Here is a 25,933-nt window from a genome sequence, read left to right as displayed (position 1 = left end):
GAACAGAATTAGGAGTACCTGAACTGTGCGTGTAAATTACGAAATTATAAATATTCCGCCATTAGAGCTTACCTCTGTATTCTGATAATCAATGGAGAAGAGAGTTGAAGAGCACGCTAACTGCAAAGCGATACGCCTTTTTCTATGGAACGAAAAGCTAACAAAGAATCAGATTTCATCTTCCGAAGGCTTATGCATCTGTTATATTCGAAGTACATTCACCGCGATTCAGCCTCGTGTATTCGATTACAAGCATAAAAAACTCAGAGACAGAGAGCGTTGTACCGTCATCCCGTTTGATTTATCGAAGTTACTGAACAAAGATGCATCATTAGGCAGATTGCTTGTTTCTCCTACTCTTCAATTTCTGCCGCAAACTATCAAACAGTTGGGGGACGATATCTCTTTTTCTCTGTTCACACAATTTCAATTTACTCAAGCTTTTCTTAACCCACCACCACGACCTACATACGTAATAGTTCTCGAAATCTCACATATTCGTTGTTGCGATTTTCGTCCTCCGTTTGATTTGCCTCTGCCGCCCTATTTCATACCTCCTGATGTCCCGTCTAATCATCGTCGATTTCGAAGGAACTGGAACGATGTAGCAGCCTGTGTGAGTAGTATTGACTTTGTGAATGATCCGTATAATCGATATCGCGAGGATGTTGTTGCGTATCTCAGGAAGTTGAGGGATTATACTGGTGAAGGCGGGATTTGTCCAACGAAACCACCTATTGCAGTTGATGTAGCTAGAGGATTCGTTGAAGTTCAGGTATGTTATCGATCGTGGTGTGCTAGTCCTGCTTATTGCATTGATGAGTTAGTAGATGAGTGTTGCCCTGTTTGTTGGGATGGGTTTAGAGATGAAAAAGAAGTGATTGCAACTTACTGTTCACATATTTTTCATATACAGTGTCTATTGCCATGGCTATGGAAGAAAAATACTTGTCCATCTTGTCGAGCTGTTTATCCTTTGCATTATTCCCCTATTTTGGATCGTCAAATTCAGAACTTGAACCCGAGACATTAGTTAGTTAAGGGGGAAGGAATACATGAATGTACAAATCGATTCAACTTTTCAGTTTTTCATCTTGAGATAAGTTTGCCTCTGAGTTAGGATACAACCAAGATCTTCATAAGTTATAGTATTTTGCCTCTCTTTGATTCTAAGACAGTTTCAAGTTTAAGTCTATCCTCGAGGTCCAGTAAAAGGTCATCTTCATCTCCAAGTTATATTCGGCAACCAACTAGTACATTAAACCTTGATGTGCTTACTTTCTCCTTTAATAAGATCGAGTTAAAGAGTGATCAAGGATCGGCTTAAATTTGAAAAGACATGTAATTTTAGATGTTTGAGTACTTTGTTTCCGTCAAATTAGGACAATGAAGAAAAAACCTTTTTGCTATTTTGAGTTATTGATCATCGAACAAACAACTGAGTTTATTCTGATTGGTGTAGTACGCTTACGTTTCACCAACCTTCTGACGCGGACAACTTTTACAGCTGTGCTCAATTATGCACCTGATGAGAAAACTCTGCGATGGACTAGGTCCCTGCATTTGTGAGATACTGAAACATAAAATCTCGTCCGCTCTTCCTATTGGTGTAGGACACTACACTTTTCACCTACCACCAAACATGACAACCTTACAGTGTACCCCATTTGTATCTAGACGAGAGCACTCGCCAGGATACCTCACATTGAGTTTATCATTCATTTCATTGTCAGCAGTTCCAATAACAAGGATCGAATTCCTTGTTAGATCCCTAAGTTTGTTAAATCATCAAAATTTAATATCAACTCCAAACTAACACTTTTGAAATAAAATTGTTTTGTTTCTTTCAAATTATCAATTACGGGCTAGTTGTTTTGACTTTCGCTCAAGGTTCTTAACAAATATATAAAGATGATAATTTAATAACATAAATACTTATTCACTTATAATATTTACATCAAATTATAACACGATCAAGTGATTTAATGTAATAATTATGTGCGTCAATTAATTAATTATGAACAATTAATAATTATATACATTTAAATATATATCTTGCATCCATTAATTTTTTGATATAAACATCCCATACAGTAACTTTTCAGGAAGCTTAATTGAGTTAAGCATTTTATAAATATTTCACCATTAACACTATGTTTGGACGGTTGTTAACTGATGTATTTTATTGTATTGTTAATTTAAACATAATATTTGTTTAGATTGTTACTTAAATTTTATCATATTATATCATTCAAATTCATTGTTAGATAACAAAGAAACCCATTTTATGTAACAATCGACTTGATATAATCGCATCATTATCTTAGACGTTATTTGGATGGATGGTTGTTACTCATATTATATTATTAGTTTAAATACAATGTTTGTTTGAACTGTTATTTAAATTCTACTTGTATCATATCGTTTAAGTTCATCGTTAGGTAACAATTAATTTCGCGTGATCACCTTATTATATTACTATTTTCTTTTTATTTTCTTTTATTTATTATTTAATAATTATATTTCATCTTTTATTTTAACTTTCGATAGTAGCTCTAAGCATCCTAATTTTTTTGTATTCTTATATGATTATGTTCAAATTATGAATACGTGATATTTTCGCGGGCTATACAAATAAGGGGAAGAAGTATTCTACTGCAACCCTTTTGATCTACCGAAGTTACGGAAGAAAGAAGCCTTTTTGGGATTTCTTGTTTGTCTGTGCCGCATACTATCAAACAGTTGGGGGGCAATATCTCTTTTCTCCTTTTTACTGAATTTCAACATTATGCTTACCCCATTTTCACTTGATATCCTCCTGGTGAGTGCTGCTTATTGAGTTTCTTGACATGTTAAGGTGGGATTTTCCCAATAAACAACAATTGCCCAATTTGTCTAGCTGTTTATCCTTTTATTGTTCACCTCTTTTTGGACTGTCAATGTTATAAGCACAAAGGTAAATTGTTGGAGGTTAATGTTTGAAAAATGTGTTCTTTTTGGTAGTATCATATTGTAGTGAAGCAATTCTTTATTTGCTACATAATTGTTGGCTAATGTAAATATGATAGTGAAGTAATGATTTTCATGTGCTAGAAGGTATTCAGTATCTGGTTGTTCAGTCTCTTTCAAATTGACTAGGTTTGCTCCGCATGATGATATAAGCATTCTTAATTCTTTTTATTTGTCTTTTTTCAAGGTATAGTGATGTTGGAAACAACCGACTTATGTGGAGATCAGTCCCCGCAAATGAGATGCAAGCGAAGGTCAAAATGTAAAATTTCGTGCGCTAAAACAAGTTCCTATCTTCATATGCAAAGGGAATGTTCCACCATATAAGGTTTGCATCTGCTTTTGATTACCTAAACTTGTGCAAACTGTATTTCTCCAATCGTCACAAGTGTATTCTTTTTAAACATTCATCCTAATTATATGAATATTATAGTGGATGCTTAAAGTGCAACAAATTAAATAGAGTCTGGACGAGTCCTGAGTCATGGCCACTGATGTTAAAATTAACTTAACCTGTGTTTTGCTGTTAATTCTATCCTATCTTTGCCATGATATATTTGGTACTAAAGTATAAACTCCTGGAATTCAGCTGCTAAGCTGTCTTGTTTCTCTCTGTTGAGCTCTATAATGCCTAACTATGTAACTGGTTACTGTGAAGCTGGATTGTAGTATTCCCTCCATTCCAATTCAAGTGTCTTATTCCTATTTGATCTGTCCCAAGAGGAGTCTCTTTCTATTTTTAATAAGTTTTCCAATTCCAACGTTTTACGTGGCAAATTTTAGACCACAAGATTTGAAGGACTGCACACATCTTTAATTTAAGACCATAAGATTCAACATTTTCTTGAACTCCATGTCCGGTCAAACTAAGACACATAAATTGGGACGGGAGGGAGTATGATTTTATCTTGTAAATGTCTTATCTTTTAACAACAGATTCAACCAATTATGTTTTCTCATAGAAGGGGCATAAATGTCTGCTTACATGGGGGCGGCGACAGTAAAATATTTTCCCTTCTAAGGATCAAACAATAGAAGGACATTGCTGTCCAGATTTTGCCTCTTTCTTACACTATACATCTCATACTCCGAATTAATATTTTATCTCAAAAAAGATAATGCTAATTGTTTTATCAAGCATTTGGTACTTAGCTTCATCTCATATGATTTCATCTCACATGGCTAAACGGGCCCTAAATATATGTAGTCCAAAATAGTTGTCATTTCACTGAATTTCAAGAGTATGCTTCTCCCAGTTTCACCGGGTATCTTCCTGGTGAGTGCTGCTGATTGAGTATCTTGACATGTTATGGGAAGTATACGGGTGACGTGGGATTTTCCCAATAAACAACACTTGCCCAATTTGTCTAGCTGTTTATCCTTTTTATTGTTCACCCCTTTTTGGACTGTCAATGTTATAAGCACAAAGGTAACTTGTTGGAGGTTAAAGTTTGAAAAATGTGTTCTTTTTGGTAGTATCATATTGTAGTGAAGGGATTTTTCATTTGCTAAATAATGTGTTGGCTACTAAATATGATAGTGAAGTAATGATTTTCATGTGCTAGAAGGCATTCAGTATCTGGTTGTTCTGTTTCTTTCGAATTCTTAACTAGACAGTAGTGACAAGGTATGATCAGCATAATGATATAAGCATTCTTAATTCTTTTTGTTTGCCTTTCTCAAGGTATAATGAAGTTGGAAACAAACAACTTATGTGAAGATTATTCCCTGCAATTGAGATGCAAGCGAATGTGAATGCAAAACTTTATAACAAGTTCCAATCTCATATGCAAAGGGAATGTTCCATGAATAAGGTTTGCATCTGCTTTTGATTACTTTAACTCTGTGTAAACTGTATTTCTCCAATCATCACAAGTGTTTTTTTTAAATATTCATCTTAATCATATGAATATTATAGTGGATAGTTTAAGTGCAAGTTTAATAGAGTCTGAATGAGCCCTGAGTCATGGCCGTTAATGTTAAAATTAACTGGACCTGAGTATTGTAGTTAATTCTATCCCATCTTTGCCATGATATATTTGGTACTAAACTATAAACTCCTGTAATTCAGCTGCTAAGCTGTATAGTTTCTCTCTGTTGAGCTTTATAATGGCTTATCTATGTAACTGGTTACTGTGAAGCTGGAATGTCCCAAAAAGAATGTCTCTTTGTATAACTAACAAGTCTCCAATTTCAACATTCTACATGACAAGTTTAAGACCACAAGATTTAAAGGCCTACACACATCTTTAATTTAAGACCACAAGATTCAAAAGTTTCTTAAATTCCGTGTCCAGTCAAACTAAGACACGTAAATTGGGATGGGAGTGAGTATGATTTTATCATGTAAATGTCTCATCTTTTAACAACAGATTCAACCATTGGCATATTCTTATAGAAGGGGCATTAATGTCTGTTTACATGGGGGCAACGGTAAAATATTTTCCCTTCTAAGGATCAATCAATAGAAGGAGATTGCTGTCCAGATTTTGCCTCTTGCTTGCACTATACATTTCATACTTCGAATTAATATTTTATCTCAAAAAGGATATTGCTAATTGTTTTTATCAAGCATTTGGTACTCAGCTTCATCTCTCAAATCATGATTTCCTCTCACATGGCTAAATGGGCCCTAAATATATATAGTCCAAAATGTCATTTTAGAAAGCGAGGATATGATTGAGTACATTCTTTCCATTTTGCCCTTGGTAATAATTATTTTTGAAAGTTATGAACATCGACAAATATAAGTGAATAACATATACACATAATCCAAAATTGTGATTATTTGGATTAACTAACCTCTTTTTATTTATTGAAAAGACATTAATATTTTAAATAATTAAAAATAATAAATAAGGATATGACAATTAAAACACATAATTTCTTAAGTATCAAGTTAACAAAAAATATGACAAATAAAATGGTCAGGGAGTATATGATGGGCCATCCAAGTTGGCATGGGACAAGTTAATCCTTTTTTATGGAACTTGGATTGGAACGACAGTAGGATTAACTCGACTATGCATACGTGTAATATACAAGTAACTTTTTAGGAAACTTCATTAAGTTAAGCGCTCTATAAGTATTTCTCTGTTAGTGCTTATCTCTGCATTCTGATAAGCAAAGTCAACAAGTTCCAATGGAGAGAATCATTGAAACTGCTCACTGCAAGTCAATTCGGCTTTTCTTATGGAACGAAAAGCTAGCGAGGAACCAGATTTCACAGTCCGAAGGCTTATGCTTGTTCATAATCAGAAGTACATTCATGATGTTTCAACCTTGTGAATGTGGTTGTTGTAACTCTAAGTACAGTTGCTACACACTTGAGGAAAAGAAGTGTTCTACCGTCATCCCTTTTGACCTGTCAAAGCTACGGAATGGAGAAACGTCATTGGGTTCCTTGCTTGTTTCTGCTACTCTTCAGTTTCTGCCGCAAACTATCAAACAATTGGGGGATGAAATCTCTTTTTGCCTTTTCACTGAGTTTCAAGATTCTCAAGCTTTATTGCCACTGCCAAGGCCGACTTACGTAGTCGTCGTTGAAATCTCCCAGACTCGCTGTGTCAATTTTACTGATAAAGTTGATCTTGACACGTCCCCCAATTTCACAGGGTATCCTCCTGATGTCCCATTGTATCGCCGGTTTGAGATTGACGACAAGGAAGAGGAGGGGGTCGTCACTGTGCGCAATGTGAGTGCTGCTGATGATAGGAATGATCCATTTTGTGAATACACTGAGGATGTCCTTGAGTATCTTGACATGTTAAGGGAATATACAGGTGAAGGTGGGGGTTGTCCAATGAAACCACCTATTGCGGCGGATGTAGCCAGTGGATTTGTCGAGGTCCCGCCATGTTATAGATCTTGGTGTTCAAGTCCAGCTATCAGCATGAAAGATCTAATGAATGAGACTTGCCCTGTTTGTCAAGAAGAGTTTAAAGATGGGAATGACATGATTACAACTTGTTGTTCGCACATGTTTCATACAAGGTGTCTCCTCCCATGGCTATCCAAGAACAATAGTTGCCCAACTTGTCGAGCTGTCTATCCTTTGCATTATTCACCCCTTTTGGACCGTCAACGTTGTAAGCGCAAACGTAACATGTTGGACACTAATGTTTGAAATATGTGTTCTTTATCTTTTTTCTTTTTTTTAGTGGTATTATATAGTAGTGAAGTGATTTTTCATGTGCTAGAACATGTATTGGTTGATGTTAATATGATAGTAAAGTAATTTTTTTCTTGTGCTAGAAAGCATTCATTATCTGATGTTTTGCATCTTTCAACTTCTTAACTAGACAGTAGCAACAAGGTTTGTTCAGCATAATGAATAAGCATTCTTAATTCTTTTTGTTTGCCTTCTCTCAAGGTCTAATGAAGTTGTGAACAACTAATTTATGTGAAGATTAGTCACCAAATATGAGATGCAAAACTTCATGCGTTAAAACAAGTTCCTATCTTCATTGGCAGAGAGAATGTTCCACAGCATAAGGTTTGTGTCTGGCTTCCATAGTGCGTACAGTGTAGTGTATTTCACCGATTGTATGTCCTAAGTTACCTACATTCGTTTGTTGGAACCTGTAATGGTTGAAGACCAGTATTAGTTGCTAATAATGAACTGACACTCTCAATCCCCATGAGTTGGAATGTTAGCTTGAGTATAACATCACTTGATTTCTTAATGCGGTGCTACTTTGTTAAACTGTCCCAAATATATAGCGCTTGTAAAGTTTTTTTATGCATTATATAATTTACAGAAGTGCAGAGTCTTATCATTTTTATTGTCAACACAAGTTTTTCCTTGTCTGTAACTAAGTAGGGGTGCTTATTGGTCGGTGTTCAGTCTGGTTTATCGGTTTTTGATTTGTAAACATTCTAAACCGACAACCAAACCAATAAGATATTCGTTAACAATTTTCGGTTAATCAATTTTTGCTCCTTAACAGTTCGGATTTTGGCTTAAACCAATAAGAAAATGCTCCTTTAGTTCTCTTTTTGTTCTTTCTTATTTGCAATTTTTCATCTATACACGAACTTCATGCATAAAATTCTGCACAAACTACATGCAGAAGCAAAGTCAAATATGTTATTGCTAAAACAAACCTGTTTGCAGTTCGGTTTATCGGTTAAACTAGTCTTTGCACACCCATACTAAGTAGTTACCAATAGCCTAGTACCATTTCCTCCTATCATCATAAACTGTAAAATAGTTCTTCCTAATCACAAAGGGTTTTCTCTATTTGAAAAGGTAAGCAAGTTATTCAAAAGATGAACCTTTTGCAGTTAATGCTATATTGCATCTTTGGTACCAAAGTGTAAATTGTTTGAACCTTGTTTCTCTCTCTTTAGCTCTATAGTTGCTGAACTATCTAAGTTGCTATCAAGCTGGAATGTGGTATGATTTTTCTGGTAATTATCTGATCTTCCAATAAGAGATTCATCCAATGTATAATTTCACGCAGGAAAGGGCATCTAAGCCCTGAGGGCACAATTGATGTTTCTCCCTTCCATGGACCAATTAGTAAATGGCTACTTCTGTCCAGATTTTCCCTCTTGCGTAGACAATAGTATTGCGGCAAATAGTATATGAATGATACTCCCTCCATTCCAGTTTTATTTCAACATTTGCTTTTGTCCTTTCCTTCAAAATAAAAGAACAACTTCTAATTTGAAAACTATTTAATCTGAACTTCTCATTTTTATCCTTTATGAGAAGCTTTTATGGCCACACAAATGTTGGTGCCAGTCTTTTATTTTGGTATTTGTTTGGAGAAATCCAGTCAGTGCAGGAGCTAGATTCAAATGGATGATCAAACTGAAAAGTAGCTTAGTGATTCCAGGACTTCTCTTAATCCTCTTGCTGGTGCAGCTCTTCCTTTATGTCCACATTTTATGTCAACATTTCAGTTCATGACAAGAAAGGAGAAGGATCTGGAGATCAGTCAGCTATAACTGATGCCAGGTTCCTCGTAATTTGTTTGTTTGCTCATGCATCTCTTGCTTCCTTAGTGTTGGTATTGGAGATTCAATCAGCTCTACTTGATCAACATGTCAAGGAAAAACTGATCAAAATCCTTTAAAGATCATGAAAATGCTCTTTTTCTACCAGGGGATAACGGTAAAAAAGAAATATATAGATGAGCCGTTTGAGTTATCGTCGGATGACTGTGAAACAAAATGATAAGATTGGGAATTTTTTTATCACATTGTTGATTTCGCAACAATTGTAGAAGGAAGAAGAACTAGCCTAGAATAATATACGGAATAGCTTGTGCCTAAAACAAAAGTGGGAGTCTTCAAGGTTAACCTATTCAGCGTTTCATAAAGATGTCGTAGTTGAAACTGCGATAAGGTGAAAATACTACTGAAGGAAACAAATCAGTTAAGAAGTTTGCAGCAGAAGTTTCTTGTAAGGGTCTTTGAAAATATATCGAATTCAAGAGGTGAAAGTAGATGTTCAACAAATTGAAGTTCAACAGGTGTAGATACTGAGGTGAAGAAGAGGTTGCATTTTCTGAAGCAGAAAATGTCAATAAAGCTTAAGAAACTTCATCAGATTTCTCTGGAAAGTCATCAGGGCCCGTGACGAAACAGAAGAGAGCTAGTGATAATCATCCATGGACGGGATCCTCTGATGAAAGGGATAGAAGTTCGTTACTGGAGAGATAGAGGGCTATCTAAGATCTTTTATGCCAGTACATGTGAAGTATCACTGCTACCCGTTGCTCCTTTGAGGTAGGAAAATTTTAGCTTGTCTTTATCTATACCTAGGAAAAATGCATGATTTAAGTTCTTTTTACCGTAAATAAATGGATCTTGAGCCCAACTCAACCAAAAAGTTAGCTTATGAGAGATTGTCCAAAACTATATAAGCAGACCAAGTAACCCTTAACTCACTGATGTGGGACTCTAACACCCCCACACAGCCCAAGATTTGACATCCGGAGCCAGAGACAGTTCCAGGTTTTGAAGTGTATGGGTTCATATTAATGATTTCAAGTTAACGTAAAATAATAACTGGGTTCACGGTCAATTTATAAATATTTTGTAGAATTCTTAATAAATACAGGGAATGAATAAAAGTCATTGGTTCCCGTGAACCCATACCTCAAGGGCTAGATCCGCTCCAGTCTAGAGCGTGGATATAATTGGGGGGTTTTGTGGGGTGGGGGGGGGGGAGAGGAGGATCGGAAACTATAAATTAGGATGGACTTCAGTCTAATACCATGATAAAGAAATGAACCTTAGACATAGCTCAACTCCAAAAGTTAGCTCATCATGGGAGAACCGTAAGAACATATAAAATTTCCAACAATATATTTTAGTGTGGGTCCTAAAATACTGTGCTCTTTTAAAATTAATAAATCTTGCAAATTTATGAAATACCAAAATAGCAGTGTAGTTCCAAAATACAATGAAACATGAAATATAACATTTGTATTATACAATAAATCTTGCACATTACATTTTGTGCTTCATAATAGGCAACGGAACAAATACATTCTATTTTTCAGTTACATCAAAATTGAATTTATTGTATATAAGCAACATTAACAGTAATATCATCAATTTTTCCTCCTTTATGTCGTCCTTAGATTCTCTTGCATATGGTGTATCTGCAAATCTATCAAATGAGTTGTACAATGCAACGTTTCCAATTTTCTTAGTCAACTTTTTTGCTTTCAATTTCTCGTTGATCGCTCTCCCAAAAATTTCTTCAATTTCACTATCATTCATATTATCAAGCATCCCATCCGTCCCAACCATCAAAATATCATCTTTCTAGATGTTTAATTCCATTTCTTGAGTAATGCTAGGATTATCGGCATTGCAGTTTCCCAATTTATAGACACCCAAATACTCGTTATTGTATTGACAACTTTTCCCTTTCTGATTAGGAAAAATCCACCATCACCAACATTAGCAGCATCTATAGTACTTTTTCCGAGTTAAAAGTTACAATACAAGCTGTAGACAATCCTTTTGAATTTGTGTTTTCGTTTGCTTCTTCAAGAACCCTTTTAGGGTTCACATGACCTTTCATCGCTTCATAATATGTAACAATATGTGAATTCTTCATAAGTTCTCTTGAGTATATTCCAGCATCAATTCCCTGTTTCGCCCAGCCACCAACGCCATCCGCGACACCAATAGTTTTGAATAATTCATCTATGAAGTGTGCATCTTCACCTAGTGGCTTCTTTGGATTGTCTTTGGGTAAGTATAAAGATCCAGCTTCTATTTTTAGGCATTGTAGTTCGTTGCTACTAAATTCAAGTACTCTCTTCTTGACGTTGAAAAATCCATCATCTTGACTAAATTTGAGTCTCTTGTTGCTGTGATTGTCCAGATGATCATTAACTTCATGAGAAGAAAAGTCTAAATACCTCTTGTAACGCCGCAGGTTGAAAAGTTCATCGAAATTGTCGGAAGAATATTGATCATGACCTAATGATGAAATACAAGCAACCATTGTTGTGTTATTTGAAAAACCTTGGGGAGTAAAAGATTATGTGATGAAAGCAAAGGGTTAACACACATATATATATATATACACACATATATACGTTGATATCCTATTTAAAATAGGTAATGGAAAAACAAAATTTGGGAACTTTTCTAATGGAATATTTGAATAGCTGTTGTAATTACTCCTAGTTCTAGTAAGAAAAGGATTGGGAAACAAATTTTTGGTAACCAACTAATTGAAAATATAATTTTTGGAAACTATGTAAAACAACTAGAAGTAAGTAATCGTCAAGTTTATGAATTTTTAAACACTCTATATGTGTTATATTTTGTAAATGATGAGAATAGTTTGGTAGATGTCATAGATTTTACATATTAAAGCGCACTGTAAATGGGTGGCTTTCTTTATGTGATGTTTACATTAATTTGTGCTTGCTTTTTTGTCTATTTAATAAATCTTTTGCTTACCCATATGCTTTCTGTTCCTTCGACATTTTGAATTGGTGACAGTAGACATTTCATTTGATTAGAACACTAGTCTTCAACTCTCTCTTAATCAATGGTAGTGTCGTAACCAATTTAGGCACACCTCTACCATTCCACCATCGCAATGCGGAGCAGGACACAGGTACATGGTCACTCTCTTTTGTTCTTGAATGTATTCATCATTCAAAAATTTAGTATTTTAGAGGTGAAGTTTATGGAAGAAGCTTGTCAAAAGATCTTTTTATTTGATAGGTGTTGTTTCGTTGCCAGGAAAGGAAAAATGTCAAAAGAAACATATTATTCTCTCTTTAATTTTGCATCTGTTATATGCGAGGTAAGTAAGTTGTGATTATTAGTTACTTCCTCTACAAAATGTTTAAATTAACTATTCTTTTCCTCTGAAAAATGATTCCTTTTATGTAGGTAGTCGAGTGTTGTCGTAGTTTATGTGGTAGAGACAGAGGCCTAGCCTCATCTCTCCTCCTTTTAGTTGTCGCATAGTTTCTTATTCTTCAATGTGTATTACTATTTGTTGCTTCATTTGTCTTGCATCTTGTTATTTTGCTATCATATTTTCTTGCAACACTGCTTCGCGAACTTCTCTTTTGAGTCGAGGGTCTATCAAAAACAACTTCCCTATCCCACAAAGGTGGGAGTAAGGTTTGCGTACATCCTACTCTTTCCGGACTACTAGGCATGTTGTTGTTTGTTTGTTTATTTAACTTTCTGCATCAGTTATAGTTCATTCTTTGCATATGTGGAAATCGAATGATATCTGCATCTAAACATTGAGTTCTGTTCTTACTGCAATTCCTTCATATTATTCGAATATATACACAATCTCAACAAGACACTGCTACCATATTTTTGTATCATTCCTTCTGTTACTCACTTACTGTCCACATACTCGTTGCACCTCACAATGGTTCTAATTACTAACTCAACATGTTTTCGTTTTCAGAACATCACACATGAACAGTTTTTTGAGGGATAATCACTCGGCTCAAGAGACCTCTCGTAAGAGGTCATGTAGACTGTTTTGGAGGAGAATCACTCAACTCGGGATCTCCCGTGTAAGATCAGGTGATATATATAATTCTTTGCTCCACTTTGATAAATGCTGGCTCTACAAGTAGACAAGTCGTGTAGGTTGAGTCACATTTGGGCAGATTATGACCCAACCCGTAGAAATATGAGTGTGAGTTGATATTGCTACCCTTATAAATGAGAAAAATTAATTTGGTCATCAATATAGAGGAAAGTTCGAGAAGCCACGTATTTTGTTATATGCAGCACAATGATAAATGTCAGGACTAGTACAAATCATATAATAAAAATAAGATTATGTGGCTTAATTTACATACCCTAGCAAAGAGGGAAATACAATTGAGTAGGAAAGTTCAATGAAAATGTCCTACATTTAATAATTGGGGCTAGTCACCTGTACTAACTTCTAACACTGCCTGTTTGACAAGTAGCTAGAGACGGAAAAAGATAGCGTATGTGAACTTTATTTCTATAATACAGAGATAGAGAAGTTGTTTTCGATAGATCACTAGCTTAAAATAAAGCATATCTAAGGCGTTTGAAACAAAGGAATGCAGATATAAGAACAATAACAATGAAAAGAATGTAAAAATTAAGAGTAATACATAACATTCAGAAGAATGAAAGAGAAAACAAAATAGTATGTACTGAATTTGGTTTGCAAAAATACCTTTCTAAGCTCAATAGTTAGATTTCTTTCATCTCTGGTGAAATCTCAAGTTTGAGTCGTGAGAATTAAGAACTTCTTTGTAGAAAGTGTTTTACCCTCATTGGTGAAACTTAGGGGCGAACGTACCATTAGGGTCGAAAAGTTACGTTGTATATAGAGGTCAAATTTTAGTTTAATAAATCCCCTTGACATCATTGGGTAAACAAAATTGTATTTTTTTTTACTATAACCTGACACCCTTCACAAAAATCCTGCGTCTGCCACTGACTACTTCATGACACAAGTTTGGATTAGACGGGACAATAGGCTCTAGATACTTACAAGTGATGAAGTTAGAATATCAGTTACAGATTCAGTTGAATGCATTAATTTCGGTTTAAATTTTATATCTATTCGATATGTACATTTTATTATCCCTGAATATGTACATTTTATTAAAATTTTATTAAAATTTAAATCTTGGCATCGTCTCGAGGCACTTTGTTCAAATATGTGTATTATTGTTTTGTTTTTTTTTTGGTCAGAGTCTCACTTAACCAAATTAAATAGAATATAGTTGCGATTTTTGGATTGTGTGAATCTGAATTTGATCGTGCTGTAATACATATACATTGTTATAGTATCAATGGAGTAACCATTGATAATAATTTTTTGTTATTTTATCAGATTACTAATTATAAATAATTAAAAAAGTATGTGGATGTGTAGATGCCATATACCAAATCATGGTGCATATGAGAGAATAATTGAACAATAATGACACACAACTTGAATATATCGACATTAATGTCCATTCTACTATAATATGCCTTGCAAAAAGGGGAATTAATTCCAATTAAAATAATTCCATTGTGAACTCTTAACATTATATTTTGCCTCAAAAATTAACATTTGTGTGTGGATTATAGGTGCTATAATATAAAAATAATAGTATTAATTTTATTTTTAAATTTTGACACTTTTTTAGCATGCAAGAGATGAATGAAGACTCGAACATACAGATCCAATAAGATTCAATGTTAATTTTGGTTTAAACGTTGTATATTTTGTGTCAAAGATATCAGATAATATACACAAAAAAATAAATTTAAAATTTAATAACTGATATTTGGGATTATAATACCAAAGATACAAGTTCGTAAAGTTCAAATTTTGAATTTGTCTCTTATAGGAGGGAAGAATTAATTGGTTGGCCTGCTTCATTTTATTTAATTTTGATAGAATTTAATTATTAAAGCTTAGTTGTACTAATGGTGATTACTTGTCGTATCACATAATTATTTATTTGATTGCCAAAAGGAAGAGCTACAAATTAAACAAATTTAATGAATTTGTGAAATTTAGTATCAAATTAAAACGTTTTCTCTTGAATCAATGAATACAATACTACTATCAAATTATTACAAATCCTAAAAGAAAAAGAGTGTATTCGAATGTATACATCAAAATATAATATAATTGGAAAATGACTTTTTCTTTTCAAATTAAAATAAAATGTCATTTTCACATATTCTCACTCTTATGAATATTTTAAATTATTTGATGATTTGTTAATTAACATTAATCCTAGCTCCAATACTCTTGGAAGAAACCTCTAATTTTATTTTACCCTTTAATTTGTTGTGCCTCATAAATGGCCAAAAATGTCTAGTGTGTTTGGTCATTTTCTTTGGATTTTATCAAAATTAAAAGTGCAATGCCAGAGATGGGAAGAAAAAAAAAAGTATAGTAAAGCAAGAAAATACATCATTTTCATTGATGTAATAATAGAGACTTCAAGATTATATCTTTTTTAGTAGAAATGGCTTTGTTTATTGGCGAACTGGTCTGATAGACTCTTGTTTCCGAAGTTTTTGAAGCATGTAGTAATTATAAAACAATATGTTTATTGTGTAAATGTAAAATAAGAGAGGCTCACAAAGTTTAAAGGTTGCCTCATTGAAAGGGTATACATCATAGCCTCACAAGTTCTGTTTGAGGGTCTACATAATTATTTCTGATTGACATAATAATTTAATCAATGGTTTGGAATTTGATAATCAAAACACTACTTGTTATAAGTATAACAATAATAATATATTCAGTATAGTCCCACAAATGAAATCTAGAAAGGGTGAAATGTACACCGACTTTACATACTCTTTGACTGATGTAAAAAGTTGGATTGTTCAAAGTGTGACACACTAGCAATACTATAAATACTTCTCCTACTCAAGGCCTAGAGAGGACCACTTCTCTACTAATTTGTCAACAACCTGTTGAAATTGGAATAGTATCTCCATATAGTTGTTTAGCATTTCTAAAAAGTAGTCGTCTTGTTGTTAGCAGGTGAAAGTCTATACATAGTCATTTAGTGGTGTGTTGATGAAAGTAGTCATCTTGTTACTACCATGTTGAATGACATATAGCCATTTTGTGTGGTGCTGAGAGTAGTTGTCTTGTTGCTGATAGGTGAATCTTCTAGTTAACCATTTTACTAGTGATGTGTTGTATTAGTCGTCTTGTTGCTGGTGGATGAATCTTCTGGTTAGCCATTTTGTGATGTGGTGAGAGTACTAGTCGTCTTGTTGCGGCAGGTGAATCTTCTGGTTAGCCATTTTGTGATCTCGAGTACTAGTCGTGTTGTTGTTGACAGGTGAATTTTCTAACTAGTCAGTCTTGTTATAATTGGTAGATGAATCTTTAGCTAGCTAGCTTATTTTGGTGGTATGCATGAAGTAGTCGTCTTGTTACTGGCAGGTGAGTTCATAGTCTAGTGGCAATAGGGGTAGAGAGTGGTTGTCTTGTCAGTAGAAAGTGAATCTTGTAGATTATTAGTTGTTGCCTCATCATGCCAACCACCATGGTGGCAAAACGAGCTCGCGCCATGTGGTGGATGAGGCTACACTCAGCTATTCGAACCGCCTTAGCATGCATTATAGTAGGGTGTGTCACCCTCTATAGTCCACCTTCTCTTTCGAAGCAACTAGCATTTCCTTCTTTTTCCTACGTGACGTCGATATTCATAGTATCCGACGCCACGTTAGGCCATGCCCTAAGGGGATGTTGGCATGCATGTCTTGCCACACTTCAAACCATGCCACTTTCCATGCTAGGCCTATGGATCCACAATTATGTCGCCACCGATGACTACTCGCCCGAGGTAGCCGCCCTCATGGTGGCGGTGAGCGCGTTTTTGGTGGCGTTGCCGGAGAGTACCGACTTAATGTGCAAGAGAATTGCCTTTGGACAACTTGTTATAGTCTATGTTGATGCTGTTATTCATGGACTTTATGTCAATTCTCCTATGATGCACCCTTTTAGAATTGCTTTTAGCACTGCACTTGGAGTTGTGGCTTCTATCATAGCTTTGTTGCTACCTTATCCTTGGCTTGCATATCATGAGGTATGTATATATATCAACTTCATCGCTAATCTATCGTTAAATTATATTCTCATAATCTTTTACTAATATTCGTTGTTAAATAGGATTACTGGTACATTTTGTTATTTATCTACAAAACTTGTCTGTTATTAATTTCTCTTATTTCAGTAGTGTTTATTATTATATAATTATCGTTATATTATATTATAATAATAATAAATATTAACATTTACAATCTTACGCGATTCTGAATATAATGATATTATGTTAGAAAAAAATCATTTGCCACTAAAATTTTTTTATACTTTCGATGTAACCAAAGGTTTTCAAGGTGTTGAAAAGTCAAATATATATAAGCACTATGTTTTAACCGTTCATTTAAGTATATTATATTAATTTGCTGAAAGTTGGTATAAATTTATCTGTTATAATATTATTTATTTTTTTTTCTTTATAAAATTTACAAGTTGAAAATGAAAGTTGATGTCTTTAGTCTGGTCGGACATGAAACTACAACAATGAAGTTTATAGGTTAATTTGGATCTTCTAGGCAAGGTCCATTTTAGGGTGTAAATATTTATAAATCAATGTTCTTTTTTAATAAATAATTACATCAATTATTTTAGTTTTAACTTTGAAATTGAACAACTGATCGTATAATGGTGACGTTATTTTATAAGTCATGACTTCATTGAGTAATATTGTTTCTATGATTGATGTATATATCTTAATCTCGAACTTTAAGTTCTTTGAAGAATTACTCAACTATAGTGCAATAGAAGAGAGAGGGAGAGAGAGAAAAAGTATTACGTGAAATCAGATATGATAAAATCAGCTCATAAAACCATGATCTGTCCAATCCATTTAGGTTTGAACGGTTTTTAACTTGTTTATTTTACTAACTCAATTTATTTTTAACCTGTTTAATTCATCTTATTTTAAAATTGGACTAATATACAATCCAAGTTGATCCATGGAAAACTTCTATCTGGATATTTTTAAAAATACATTTTTTTTAAATCTGATATGTTATATACAATCATAATATAAAAAGAAATTTTGTATTAGATATTCAAAGAACAAACAAAATTTTAATATTTACATTTCGCCATTTCAACTCAAACCATGTTAGACTAAGTAACACTCGAGGGGGTCAGTAAACCGTCAATTTATTAACTAAATTCATTTTAATATTTTCAAATTCAGTCCAACCTGCTCATTTAATATCCGAACAAAATTAGTTATTTTTATGTTCAACTTGACATATGCCCATTGCACTTTCTTTTTTTGTGTGTGTGATAGATAGAAATGCCCTTGTTCTTATGACAATTTGATTGACTATATTATTTAATTTAATTGGTATGGTACTCTTTTATGGTCCATAATATAAACTTCACAAATATTAATATCATGTTTGATTAAAAATTATAAACATGGGGAATGAGAAAGAGATGCACATTTTTGAGTAAATATATGTGGGGTTTTATACATATATATAGTTATTGCACTACTTCATTTAATGTTTTCGATAATTGTTTTTATAATAACATCATCATGTCATATCAGTATCATGAAAAACGTGTAAAGATTTTCACATCATATAACTCCTCAACAATCTAAAGTGTAAGAAGAAATTTACATAAATTCCATTCATTTAGACCATAAAAAAAATTGCCAAAAAAATCATTTATATTAATTGCTAATGTTTATATATACATATAATATAGTAAATATTGATTTATTATGACAGGTGAAAAAATTATACCAAATATATGCAGAAAGTGCAACAGGAAGAATAAATTTATATTTGAAAGCCATTCATACTCAAGATGATCAAATAACCATGGAGCTAATTTATCAAACAAAGCCCTTTACTGATACAGGAACTAAGCTTCTTGATACTATCAAATTCTTGGAGGTAAGCTAAATACGGTCGCTGAACTTTATCTACAATAACAGTAAAGTTATTAAATTATTTTTTTTCACATTAAAATAACCATTATAACAGTAAAATCACTAAACTTAACCGATTATAATGACAAAACCTATCCTGACTTAATTGTTAATAGTTGAAAAGATGATTTTACTGTTATAGTAGGTAAAATTCAATTACTTCAAAATGCGAGTAACAATAGTTTTAGAGGAAAAACATAAATATACCCCCCCCTTTCCAATCGTAAACAGTATACAAATACCCTCTGTCATACTTTTGAGACATTGGTGTTCCTGCTGTTCAGAAACTATAGCATATATACCCTTTATACTAACGGACATACACGTGTCATAATCTTATCCAGCGATTCAATATTTATCGATGGATAAGATTGCGCCACGTGTCCCTATTTAGTCTTCTATTAGAGTGAAGGGCATATATGCTCCAGTTTATGAACGGTAGGGGCACCAATGTCCCAAAAGTATGACGGAGGATTTCTGCATACCATTTGGGATAGTTCGGGGGTATATTTGTCCTTTTTTTCCATAGTTTTATGGTGCTCTACTTTCATATGTTATAAAATAGTTTTATGACTTTATTGCTTAACGTAAATAAAGTTCAGTATCGATACGTGAGATAAACATGTTATTGTTCGATAATCTAAATGTCCCTCTTATACTTATAGGAAGGTTTGCAATGGGAGAAACCTTGGTTGAGATACTTGAATCATAATTTCACAGATCCAGGACTTGGTTTACAAAACATGGATATTTCAATGAAAGGAATGGAATTGGCCATAACTTGTTGCCCAATTTTTCCTACAAGAATGATAGATAAAGAGCTTTTTAAAGTCACACATCATGTAATGATGTTTCTTGGTCAAATAATGGGGCAAGATAGATCATTTTTACCACATAATTCAGTAACAGAAGGGGAGTTTGAGAAGGAGTACTCTTCTAGGCATTCTAATGAACCAATCTTACCAACAAAACAAGATCAAGCAGCACTTTTCTTCTTATCTTGTTTCAGAATGTGCACGAGTGACTCTGACACGATCACACCTATAAACGAAGGACTCAGAGCCACAACAGAGAGTAGTAGTAGTAGTAGTAGTAATACTAGTAGTAACAGGTCATGTTGCAGACGAATCTGCATTGATAGGACTATGCCTATAATCAATGAGAGAATGGTGGTATTCGCATTCAAGTGTTCATTTTCATTAGGGCTGGCTGTGTTGCTCGGTCTGCTATTTAATACTGAAAATGGTTACTGGTCAGGCCTCACAATAGCCCTCAGCTTTGTTACAAGGAAACAGGCAATTTTCACAGAAGCAAATGCAAGAGCACAAGGAACAGCTATAGGATCAGTTTATGGTGTACTTGCCTGTACTATTTTTCAAAAAGTCGCGCAAATAAGGTTCTTATCTCTTCTCCCTTGGATAATTTTCACCACATTTTTAAGGCATAGTAGGATGTTCACTCAAGCAGGGGGAACAGCAGCAGTGATAGGTTCACTACTGATTTTAGGGAGAAAAAGTTATGGTCCACCTAGTGTATTCGCAATTTACAGACTCACCGAGGCCTTCATTGGACTAGCTTGCTTCGTCGTTGTTGAACTTATCCTGCAGCCAACAAGTTCAGCAACTTTAGTTAAAAAACATCTATATCTAATCCAAGGAACACTCAAAGAATGCAGTAAACACATGGTAGTTGATTCAAGACAAAAGGGGTTAATGGAGAAGCAAAGGAATCTGAAATCTCAAGTTCAAGACTTGGAAAAGTTCATTAAAGATGCAGTCTTGGAACCTAGATTCTGGTTTATTCCTTTTCCAATTTCTTGCTACCAAAAGCTCCAAATGTCTTTGTCAAAGATGGCAGATGTTCTGTTCTTCATGTCCTGTGATATCGAATTCCTGTCTCAATCGTTCGATAGGTATTATCCTGATAAAAGGGAGCTTCAACAATACATAAACAACAACTTACAGCATTTTAATGATGCTTTAAGCTCTTCAGTGAGCTCCTTTGAGAAAACTATTTCTATCAGACTGTTAAAAACTTCTCAGATACAGCCAGAGCAGAATATATTGAACGATCTTGAAGAAGGGACTTCGTCGTGTCCAAGGGGGGATGTCATGTGTTATAGAAACGACGAAGAGATGGAGATGATACTGAGTTCTTTTCTTCAGAACTCAAACGAGGTTCGTGGTAAAGTGAGGGACATTGCAGGTATAGAGCTTAGAGGAACGATTGTCGGTTGTTTGTGTTCTTTAGAGTTTTGCATGAGCTTTTTGGAGAGGGAAGTAAGAAACATCGACAACGCGATAAAAGAATTGGTCAAGTGGGAAGATCCTTTGGGTGAACCAATTTGTTCATAAGAATCTGCAAATCCATATGATCAATGGAACACAAAAGCATAATGTTGTAGATCTAATATAGTTGTCTCTAGTTTCCTTATATTCTAAGGCAATATATTATTCTGAATCTTCTTTGCATTTCATCAAGCACATAACTCTATAGTCAATTTAAACTATGAATGATTTTATGGTCATAACATATCAAAGAAAACCATATTCTAAAACATTAATTATATTAAGCAACGGGAGAAAGGAAAAGATAACATCGTTTACTCTATTTTAAGCCAAGTTTCTATGGACCAGAAGCAGTCACATACAAGTCCATGCTCAGTAATTATAGAAGCAGTCACATACAAGTCCATGCTCAGTAATTATAACTGTTTCGCCACATCAAAATTCAATATCTATCATATAGAGCTGTGCCAAAGGCAAATAAACATAACTGTTTTTGCCCAAGCTAAATCTAACGTAACGACTTTCAATTGCCTTCGTATTTGGGATCTGCCATCACATAATGGTAAGCGACCACCAGCACAAAAATAAAGATACCAAGAAAGTTGGCAAAGAAACCCAGGTCCTGGTCGTCAATCATCTGCAACATTCATGAACAAACATATTAGACAAATCAACCACCATATTTTTGTTGCATAATATGTGGACAATAACACTCCAGAAAAGGATAAATAAAAGATAAGGTCACTAGAAAGCAACTATCTATTCTAAATTTACGTTATTCTTACTGAAGTTAAAACATCTCTAGGCTGCTAAGTTTCTTTTCTTGACAACCCATTTTCACTTTACCATCCTGAAATCCTTAATCACTCGAACTTTAGAGTTCATACTTACAAGTTTTTGGCAGCCACACTCAAACTAACACCTGTTTTCTAACATTCTAGAAGACAAATCATTCAAGGAGACAAGTCAGCCGAGCTGTTCAACAGACCCTAAACAAACGCTAAAGGCAACAGAGAAATAGCCAGGATAAAAAAGAACAAGGACAACAGACCCAATAAGCACTCATTTTAGATGGAGAAAAATAGGGGGAAAAAAACAAGAGGCTAGAGATATATTAGTGGAGAGATGGAGTATTATCTGCTGGGCAATGAGTGCCTGAGAACCAAGATATCGGCGAACGCAAGAGACTTGCAAAACTGGAGCTGATGAATGGTACATGGCACTATCTCCTCTTTTCTCCTGCCTTGCTTTCTCTTCCTAAAACTCAATTCGACAATAAAGTTAAACTTACCCTTCTCTTCTCCTCTCCTTTTTTTCCGTTCCCTTTCCTTCAATTAAAGTCCAAAACATCCTTTAGTGAGGTTGGTTATAAAGCCTAACAAAACTTTAGGCTAATGAACAAATTACATTAAGTGTTGCTGTCAAATTACACGTTACCTTCTTCTCTTTCCAACTATCCTAAAACAAATACTTAATACTTCCCATCTCTCTTCCTCTCTTTTGTTTTATCCTGCATGGTCTCCATTCTTATATCTTTAGTCCAGACATTTATTGGTTGGAACAATTCAATGCCTATATAGATGGAGGAACTTAATTCTTTGGACTCCTAGTTCTTAAGCTTGAATCCAATGCACCTGTTTGGATACCAGTTGATTTTAACTGTTAATTAGGATCATATACACATGAAATGTGAAAAATGTCCTTCGAAATTCTACCTTGAGCAATCCATCCCTTTGAACCATAGGCAATTATAGAAGCCAAGAAAAGCCTGAACCCTGCTTAAGCTATACCAGCAATTTGAGCTGTATGATCCAAGTTGAGCTAAAAGTGGCTTCCATCTTTTGAGGTGTATAAAGCCAGTATACTCTATAGATTTCTTCATTCCGACTAAATATCACTCACTTCACCAATTTTTACACAACACTTTCACTCTTCCAAACTCACAAAGATAATATTTAAGAACACCAACTTACCCCTGTACACCACGGCACCACCTAACTACTCCAAATTCCCTTCTATGCCATCAAACTTCATGTCAAGCAAACACCAACAAATGAATGAGGTATTAACACTTCCCACTTATAAACTATGTTACCCGGACTCTTCAACAATATCATTGGGTGTGTGTCGGACCCTTCAAAAGCAGGTGCATTTTTGAAGAGCCCGAGTAAACATAATTTATAAACATTTTACATTTATGTCACATCAAAACGAAACAAAAACCCTACTGAACTCTTTCCATTGTTCGCAGAACTCCTTAACCACTATAGAAATGAAACCTATAAGTCTCCTATACATTCTCTTTCATCTTCACAGCCCTCCAGACCCCTTGATCCATAATCTAGTTCTTCTACATAACTCATTTCACATCACAACAAATTCCATTTCCTTCATAAAACCCACAAAACAAAACAATTCTCCTTCCAATATACCTCGTTCCTTATCGAATTACCGAAATCACAACAGATCAACCATTCAATTGCACGAAACAACAATAAATCACAAAAAATTAACCCCTAAAATACAAATCGCCTATCAAAATCAGCTCAATCAAAAAGTAAGAACTTTCTTTTCTGAAAAAAAAATAAAAAAAATTCAAGGGCATGAAACTTACAGTGAAATTTGTGTAGAATTCGAAGAACCCAAAAGTTACGATCTTCGATTTTTTCTTCCTCCGAGAGTGTCAGTGAAACACTTCCTCAGATCGGACTTTGGAGCTATTTAACCTAATGCCGATGCGGGGTGGGTGGGTAACCAAACGACGTCGTTTAAGTTGTTTGAGTATGTCATACGACGTCGTTTTCTAGTCTTAGTATGGTAAACAGCGTCGTTTTAAGAGTTTGGTGTATAAAAAAAGAAATGCGTGTGGCTGCTGGGATTCGAGCCCAGGTCTCCACGGCCACAACGTGGAATTCTTACCACTAAACTACAGCCACATTATATTTCTAAATGACAATTTTTTTGTATTAATAAATAAACGTTCACGTATAGTCACTCGAAAATAGCTTAATCACGCTCCATAACTGTAATTTGTTAATTATAATTTGTAGCTACATATTATAAGGTGGAGAGCAGGAGAAAGGCAAGCGAAAAAGGGAGGAGAGTGGGAGAGGTGAATTGTACGTGCATATCAGCTAGGTAATTGTATATATGTAACTAATATACATATGTATTTGTATATCTGGAGAGTGAGGAGAGAGAGAAGACAATAATTTGTATAATTCGCGTCTCCTTTATAATATTCGCTGGTACGTTTGTATAATTCGCTTGTTTTTGTATAGTTAAGTAATACAATGTCTAAAATTATACAAATATGATAAAACTTGAATAACGAATTGATACAAACATAAACTTTAAATAGTTATAAAAATTATATTATACAAATACATTATATAAATTATATTATACGAAATCTCCAAACTACACGTTTATGCAAATTTTAAAAAGTTATAAAAAAAATTTGAATGTATATGGTGATAAAATTGAAAAAAAAAACAAAGGAAATCATGTCATATACAAATGCAAAATCAAACGAAGAAGTGTTAGTTGTGAATTACATAAATGTGACGAATTATACAAACGTGTATGATTATACAAACTCAAAGTCAATCCACGTAATTAATGGTTAATGTTAGACGTGAGTGGTAATTGTAGCAAACTATAATTATGATGACTAATTAAATAGTATAAGTTTGCTTAACCGTGTAATTTTCTCTTAAAAATTGTGTTGTAATTTAGAAACCTATGATTCATTATTCTTAGTACTCAGTAAATTAATAGATTTATACGATGATATTTCTCCTATTTTAATTTGGGCCAATGAAAAATATAACTAATTTTGATAAGGTAATATATTTTTAGAAGACCGTTTAGAGAATAAATATATGCTCTCATTAATATTAGAGATTAATAATTCCTTAAAGTTACAAATATATCTACGACAATTTATGAAATATGACTTTTAGTGTTTTTTTTTTTGCTTGTTAAATTTAAATCTAATTAAAGTTCATCTCTAACTTTTCTTATTGCATTCAAAAGTATTGGTATTGTATTCTTGAATCGTACCCAAAAAAAATGTGAAGAGTTTTACTAGTATTTCCTTATAGGTAATTGGTTTTAAAGCTATTGTATAAATAATTTCTTCTAAACTCTAGATCATTGAACATATATCATTTTTATCAAGGTAATCTAACAGAGTTTTGACATTCGTTTTGTTGTGATAATCGAAATTATTAATTATGATCTCAAAGGTGAATGTCGTTTCACAAGAGGATTCATTTAATTTCGTTGAAGCTCAATTTTCAAATAAATGTAATAAAAATTAGCCTTAATTGAATCTCAAAATGCTTTACAAATTATTATGTATTAAATATTTATCAATTAAATATACCTCTATAAGACAATAATATTTATGGTCATGACTATATTAATTTAATGATATTTTATTGGGGAAAAGGCATAGATTACCCTGAATTTATATCGAAAAGTCAATTAAACACTCAAATTACTACGATGACCTATTACACACCTATACTGTTTAAAAGTGAATGTTTTTACCCCTAAAACTGACGCGGCAAAATAAAATAAAATAAAAATAAATTATGCGCGTCATTTTATTATTTAAGTAAAAAAACACGTTTTAAA

General features: G+C 33.8%; 3 protein-coding genes, 1 long non-coding RNA gene and 1 other non-coding gene across 12 annotated transcripts; 2 read left to right on the top strand and 3 right to left on the bottom strand.

The window, feature by feature from the left end:
• Positions 1–14,982, top strand: LOC138338243 (uncharacterized). Of its 8 annotated transcripts, none has more exons than XM_069289021.1 (6): positions 1–775; positions 3,197–3,337; positions 4,694–4,823; positions 12,065–12,109; positions 12,220–12,301; positions 12,929–14,982. In XM_069289021.1, exons 1-2 carry the CDS (start codon positions 92–94, stop codon positions 3,200–3,202), a joined length of 690 nt encoding a protein of 229 aa, XP_069145122.1. In that variant the 5' UTR covers positions 1–91; the 3' UTR covers positions 3,203–3,337; positions 4,694–4,823; positions 12,065–12,109; positions 12,220–12,301; positions 12,929–14,982. The 8 variants fall into 8 exon arrangements, 7 of the variants coding, with proteins under 7 accessions (XP_069145122.1, XP_069145126.1, XP_069145125.1 ...); XM_069289022.1 differs by lacking the exons at positions 12,065–12,109; positions 12,220–12,301 and adding exons at positions 7,382–7,504; positions 8,793–9,747 and having other exon boundaries at positions 29–775; positions 12,929–13,598; XR_011211685.1 differs by lacking the exons at positions 1–775; positions 12,065–12,109; positions 12,220–12,301; positions 12,929–14,982 and adding exons at positions 2,684–2,821; positions 7,382–7,504; positions 8,793–9,142.
• Positions 14,762–21,475, top strand: LOC101256621 (uncharacterized). Its single transcript, XM_004246828.5, has 3 exons — positions 14,762–17,069; positions 18,799–18,966; positions 19,667–21,475. Exons 1-3 carry the CDS (start codon positions 16,515–16,517, stop codon positions 21,353–21,355), a joined length of 2,412 nt encoding a protein of 803 aa, XP_004246876.2. The 5' UTR covers positions 14,762–16,514; the 3' UTR covers positions 21,356–21,475.
• LOC112942199 (uncharacterized) lies at positions 18,720–20,693 on the bottom strand. The gene is made up of 3 exons (XR_003248283.2): positions 20,557–20,693; positions 19,965–20,042; positions 18,720–18,995 (listed from the first exon to the last, which is right to left on the bottom strand). It is a non-coding gene; the product is annotated as an uncharacterized lncRNA (long non-coding RNA).
• Positions 21,476–21,550: 75 nt separating the features above from the next.
• On the bottom strand, positions 21,551–23,984 carry LOC101263346 (dolichyl-diphosphooligosaccharide--protein glycosyltransferase subunit 4A). The gene is made up of 2 exons (XM_004246411.5): positions 23,904–23,984; positions 21,551–21,926 (listed from the first exon to the last, which is right to left on the bottom strand). Exon 2 carries the CDS (start codon positions 21,924–21,926, stop codon positions 21,813–21,815), a length of 114 nt encoding a protein of 37 aa, XP_004246459.1. The 5' UTR covers positions 23,904–23,984; the 3' UTR covers positions 21,551–21,812.
• A 169-nt stretch (positions 23,985–24,153) lies between these two features.
• Positions 24,154–24,225, bottom strand: TRNAH-GUG (transfer RNA histidin (anticodon GUG)). The gene has a single exon. It is a non-coding gene; the product is annotated as a tRNA-His (tRNA).
• Positions 24,226–25,933: the final 1,708 nt, after the last annotated feature.

This window comes from Solanum lycopersicum, chromosome 9 (genome assembly GCF_036512215.1).
Source record: "Solanum lycopersicum chromosome 9, SLM_r2.1".
Classification (NCBI taxonomy): Eukaryota; Viridiplantae; Streptophyta; class Magnoliopsida; order Solanales; family Solanaceae; genus Solanum; species Solanum lycopersicum.
Note: the sequence above shows the minus strand (reverse complement) of the source record. Positions and strands in the feature narration are given on the sequence as shown.